Source organism: Podarcis filfolensis (assembly GCF_964270895.1).
Source record: "Podarcis filfolensis genome assembly, chromosome: 8".
NCBI lineage: Eukaryota > Metazoa > Chordata > Lepidosauria > Squamata > Lacertidae > Podarcis > Podarcis filfolensis.
In genome coordinates this window covers 2,879,842-2,885,967 of record NC_139611.1, presented here as the reverse complement: position 1 = coordinate 2,885,967, position 6,126 = coordinate 2,879,842, and the positions used below count along the sequence as shown (strand labels likewise).

At 49.1% G+C, this 6,126-nt stretch overlaps 1 protein-coding gene across 1 annotated transcript; it reads left to right on the top strand.

Annotated features, from left to right (window-relative positions):
* The first annotated feature begins 265 nt into the window (after positions 1 to 265).
* On the top strand, positions 266 to 4,352 carry ITPRIPL1 (ITPRIP like 1). The gene is made up of 2 exons (XM_083629496.1): positions 266 to 465; positions 2,414 to 4,352. Exon 2 carries the CDS (start codon positions 2,431 to 2,433, stop codon positions 3,997 to 3,999), a length of 1,569 nt encoding a protein of 522 aa, XP_083485622.1. The 5' UTR covers positions 266 to 465; positions 2,414 to 2,430; the 3' UTR covers positions 4,000 to 4,352.
* The last annotated feature ends 1,774 nt before the right edge of the window (positions 4,353 to 6,126 follow it).

Here is a 6,126-nt window from a genome sequence, read left to right as displayed (position 1 = left end):
GGAAATGTTGACAGCTATGGAGATGGCACAGAGATGGCCATATCAGCTGGGGCAGATAGGAGTTGTAGTCCAAAACAGGTGAAGGACACCAGGCTGGCCTAAACTCTCACTGGTGCTTTGTCTTCTTGCCAGAGGTGAGCAGGAGCAGTCCTGGTGGCCAAGGGACCCATGCAGAGCAGTGCAAGGGAAGCTGGACCTGCTTCCCTCTCCTTTTAAGGGCAGCTGTGACTGCTGGGGCAGATGTGACTTCACAGTCAGCCAAGTAATAATGGGGGTGAGCTACCAGTGCAGCAGGCAGCAGCCAACAGGGCTGCACAAAGGCAGCGGGAGAGCTGGGGAAGGCCCAGGCTTTAAAGAACAAGAGTGACTTGAGTATGTTGTGCTGTGCCTGCAGAGAGGAGGAGAGGCATGGAGCAGCCCTGGCTTAAGATGCTCTGCCCCTTTAAGAGCTGTGCGCCTCCAGAGGTAGGAATGGAAGTGATGGAGAGGGGTGGGATTGGCCTATCTTGACAGCCAGCTGGAGGCAAGCTACAAGGGTGGGCGGATGTGTAGAAACCTCTGGTGTTTGTGTAGCTGCAAGGCAGTCCGCTGTGCAAATGGGGTAAGAGGCACAACCATAGCTCCTTCCACTTTCGGTCTCTCCTGCCCAACCTACCAACTGGCATGCAGCCCCTGGACTGTTGACTACAGGCAGCTTGCTTCAACAAGAATCAAGATACATTATATAAAAAAGACAAATCCCACATTCAACACAGCTGTTAATGATAAAATCCTACACAATTAAGCAGCAAATCTCTAAAAACTAAAATAAAAACAAAAGTGAATTATTTGCAAAAAGAAAATATATCAGAATGCAGCATGCATATATATATATATATATATATATATATATATATATATAAAGCGCCCCCAGATGTAATATTACAAATCAGGAATTAAGTGCCACCCTCACTCCTCTGACAATTACACTCCCCTTGCTTCCATCACATAGTACCATCCACTCAATTCTCACTTTGGCAAAACATTCAAAACATTCAACAACCCATCATCATGTCCAAATCCAGGTGAAAAGACAAAAAACCAACATCTCTCACTTGGGATAACACAAACACCTTTTCCCCATCTGTTATCAAGGGAGATTAAACCCTTCCCCACCAAGAGACCCTCACCCTGTGGGGTTGGCTTCAGGCCCAGCCACCAACGCCCTTGAGTCTTGACCCTCACAGAACAATAATGGCGGAAGAACAATAAACTGAAAAGGACAATCTTAGCAGGGATAGGAACAGTCTGCATACCATTTGGCTAGCCCCTTATTAGATAGCAGTTACAGTGAGAACTTGGATGCACCACTGAGTTGGATGGCTTTAAAACAGGACTGGACAAATTCATGGAGGAGAAGGTCACAGGGGCCACTAGCCAGGATGCCTCTGCTCTGCCTCCATGGCTGGAAGCAGAAATGCTTCTGACTGCCAGTTGCTGGAAACAGGAAGGGAAAGTGCTCTTGTGCTCACGTCTGGCTGTGAAGGTTTCTCACAGGCAACTGACTGGCCACTATGAGAACGGGATGCTGGACTGAACCAGGCTCTTCTTGTGTCCTTAACTTGCTCTTTTACTTCTTTTGCTGACTCTCACCATTGCTATCAACACTGCTTTTTTCTGGGGGGATGCCAGGGCACGCATATCCCTAAACATTTTGTGAATCTACCGTATTTTTTGCACCATAACACTCACTTTTTTCCTCCTAAAAAGTAAGGGGAAATGTCTGTGCGTGTTATGGAGGGAATGCCTATGGGTGGCATGCCTACGGATTTTCCTCCTCTAAAAACTACGTGCGTGTTATGGTCAGGTGTGTGTTGTAGAGCGAAAAATACGGTAAGTTTGGCCTCATTGAGGGGCTGTATTTCAATATGAGTAGGAAAATGAGAGTACCCCTAAACATTTTTTTAGGAAAAAAGCACTGGCTGCCACGGGCAAAAAGGACAATGGGAAAGCTACCTATTGCCACATTCTGAGCTGATTGACATGTGTTCTGGTATTGTTTGGGGGGGGGGGACTGCTTGGCTCAGTGGTGGCCTGCTGGCTGAGCCCCTTTGGCTCACACCTCTGTGCAAGCAGGTCTCAGGTAATAAGTACCTGAAGGGTGGGAAGAGCAGAAACATCCCAGATGTTTCCTATCCAGCTCCACCCCACCAACCCCAGTTCCTTCCCACTCCCCACAGTTACCAATACCAGGAGGGGGAAATGTACAAAATGGTAATCACTTAGCAAATAAGCTATGTTTACAATTTAATTGATATGATTTATGCTGATGGCAGGATTCAGTATTTTCTCCAGGGCAGAATTCATGCAGCCTTGCTGAGAAATCTTCCTTGTCAACAGTTTGGATCCTTTTCTCTCTCATGTTTTTCTCCAGGGACATCTGCTTTAGAGATGGCCTTGGGCCCCCTCATCTTCCTGGCTGTGCTAGCTCTAGTTCATCACCCCCTGATGGTCAGTGACCACACAGACTCGGCCACACTGGACCGGCTCCAGGAGCATGAGAAGCTGATGAAAACAGAAATGGGACGCCTGCAGACAGAATTTGACCAGAAGGGCTGGAGCTGGGACCCAAGGCAGAGCCGGGAGGATTGGGTGACAACCGATCCGGCAGCAGAGGATGGAACCTGGGATGGGTGGCACTACGTAGGGCTGGTCATTCTCATCCTGTTTGGGTGCTGCAGACACACCATAGAGAAGGAACCCAGTTATGACTCCAGCACAGACAGCTCCAGCACCACCACCAATGAAGAAGACTATGACGACACTGACATGGAACCCGAATACGACGAATCCAAGCAAAAAATGCTGGAGACCTTCTATGACCAGCACGTTGACCTGGAAACCAGTGATCTGACCAGCATGTGTGATTTTGTGGAGACCTTTGTGAATGACTTGCTGGAGGCTTGTCGCGGAGCCCTTCCCTACCAGAACACCCTCCCAGTGCTGGAGAATTGCATCGGGGTGGACAGTGCCTTTGAAGGATGGCACACACAGAAGCCTTCCAAAGCTTTCCGCGTTCTCGTGCCCGTACTGCCACCCAAGGGGCACTCTTTCCACATTGAAACTAGTGAATCTGAGGGTGCCCCAAGCACACATGGACACATCTTGGTGGAGACAGAATGTGTGTGCAAGAGAGAGAGGCTCCTGGGGGACGTGGTGTGTTTCCTTCACCATCCAGAGCAAGAACTGAGCAGTGACAAGCAAGGAATCTTCCTTATCCACCTTTTGTGCACCAGCTTCCACTTGGATGTGGAGAAAACCATCCACTGGTTCCAAGGCCTGGTGGGCAAGGCCTGGCCCAGTATCCAGCCCAAGTACAACCTTGACCTTGTGCCTCAGCCTTCTAATTCAACATGTCGACTGAAACTGGCATTCCGGTCAGGCAGGTCGATCTCTGTTGACATCTTACTCGGGGTGCAGCAAGGAGACTCCTTGGTCTTCCTGGCCACCCAACCTGCCGAGATGGATCGTTTGACTGGCACTGTCTGGCAGAAGTCCTTTGCTGTCCAGGAGTTGCTCTTTTTTAAGTGGGTGAGCCAGCGAGTCCCAGAGGAGAGCTGCCACCTGAAATGTCTCCAGATCATAATCTATTTCAAAGAGTCCAGCCCATCAGAGGGGAAGAACATGGTGCTCACCAACTATCACTACAAGACTTGCCTGATGCATCTCTTGCTCTTTCAGCCCCCATTGGACTGGGGCCCGGAGAGCTCTGCACGAAGACTTCAGGACATCCTCTTGTATATGCACACCGCCCTGCAGGAGATATATCTTCAGCATTTCCTTATTGGTAACATCTCCTTGCCTATCCAGATCCCTATGCCTAAGGCCCTCCGGAGTGCGACACCCGTAAATCTTTTCAGGCACTTGGCAGAGGACCCAAACCTTCATGCCAAGGCAATGAAGGAGTTTGCAGAGGTTGTACAACCAGTGAGGGCTCTGCTGACAGGGTACCGACAGTAGCAAAAGTCAGCTCTGTTAGAAAGACCAGCCTTTTTTGGCTCTTCATAGACCCACATACCCTAACAGGGTTGGAAAGGCAGAGGGCTGTGGCCAGCAATGAAACAAAGCTGGCTTAGATGTGTAGGAGCATCACTGATCCTGGGATGGTGCCATGTGGGTATCGTCACAATGTTCCCATGCTCCACATTGATCTGGTAAAAGGCAGGTGAGGCTGCAAAAGGACCCATCAAACCATGCTGGTTTACATTCTTAGTGCCAACTACTCTTCTGTATTTTTATATGCTCCAGTTCCAAATGAATTTGCTATATTAAACTTGAAATAAAGGTTCCAGCAAACTGTGTTCTTAAATGCCTGTCATGCCTCCAATGAAGCCACTGTGTTTCATTGCTTCTCTAGGTCTACCTTTAGAAACCCATAAACTAACCACAGGCATCTGATGGCCACAGGGCTGCATTTGCAACTTCCCCAGCTGTTTCTTCAATGGAACATGAGATGGAAGGAGGGGTCACTAATCTGTCTTGGTCTGAAAACAAAAGAAGTGTGTCAATCCCTAACTATGGCAGCACTGTCACACTGTGTGCAGGGGCCGTATGCAACACACCTGGTGCCCGTGGCAGAAAATCCAAAGAAATTGATTAACATGGGGCACAGCACGCCGTTTGAACAGGGGTGGGTAGCTTCTGACCATCCATATACTGCTGGGCTCCCATCAGCCCCAACCAGCATGGCCAAGGGCTGATGGGAGTTGTAGTCCAGCAACACCTGGGGGACCACAGGCTTCCTACCACTGAGTTAGAAAGCTGTCCTGCACATGCCTCATTCAAATGAATGGGAACCACCAGAGCATTTTTTATTCTCTTCAAAATAAGAACTGCACAATATATCCCTGCAAAGGTTTCTAAGGACAGCAGTCTACCATGGATTCAAGGCTGGTTATGCATGCAATTTTTGAACAGCAGCCACACAATGCCCTCTTCAGAATGCCATCCTATATTATTTTCCCTTTTAGTTTCTGTGGAAAATCTAGCAAAAAACAAAGAGCTGTGGAAATGGTAGGTGTGGATTAAATTGGGGGTGTGGTGGATACGAGGTGGCATTTGGATGAGGATGTGTAGAGGCAGTGAAAAGCTTGCATGCATGGAGAGCAGGGATTCCTAAATAAACTGTGCAGGAGCATCCAGGCACTTGTCCAGGCTTCACATTTCCTTCAGAATGAGGCACAGCCTGTGCTTTTTTTCTGGGGGGACGCAGGGATATGCATACCCCCAATCATTTTGTGAAGCTAAGTATGGCCTCATTGCGGGGCAGTATTTCAATATGAGTAGGTAAACGAGAGTACCCAAAAAAAATTATAGAAAAAAAGCACTGGGCCCAGCGAAGGCTGAGGTGTCTTTAGGATTTATGGTTTATTTACAAATATATACCACCTAAGCCTACAAGGTGGCACTGTGGGTAAAACCTCGGTGCCTAGGACTTGCCGATCGTATGGTCGGTGGTTCGAATCCCCGCGGCGGGGTGAGCTCCCGTCTTTCGGTCCCAGCTCCTGCCCACCTAGCAGTTCGAAAGCACCCCCAAGTGCAAGTAGATAAATAGGTACCGCTTTATAGCGGGAAGGTAAATGGCGTTTCCGTATGCTGCGCTGGTGCCGGCTCGCCAGAGCAGCTTCGTCACGCTGGCCACGTGACCCGGAAGTGTCTCCGGACAGCGCTGGCCCCCGGCCTCTTAAGTGAGATGGGCGCACAACCCTAGAGTCGGACACGACTGGCCCGTATGGGCAGGGGTACCTTTACCTTTTTTTAAGCCTACAATGGAGGAGTTCACAGCATTAGCACTCCAAGAGACCTTGCTTCTCCCATAGTTGCAATCTTCAAACAGAAATCAAGCATCGCTCTGTCTCTCTGGCTTCCCAGCCTGTCCCTTCCACTTCCAGCTTCTACCTCACATCACATCACTCCACTTCACACTCTGCTCTTGCCTTTGCCTTTCGAAGTACCAGCGAGTTTGAGGGAGGCCAAACCCATTTTCTGTCTGATCCACTTCCTTTGTTCCTTTGATGGCCCATTACCTAGGACAGAGTTTCAAAGGGTGTGGCAGGAGAGGATGTCAAGTGTGGTGGGAAGATTGAA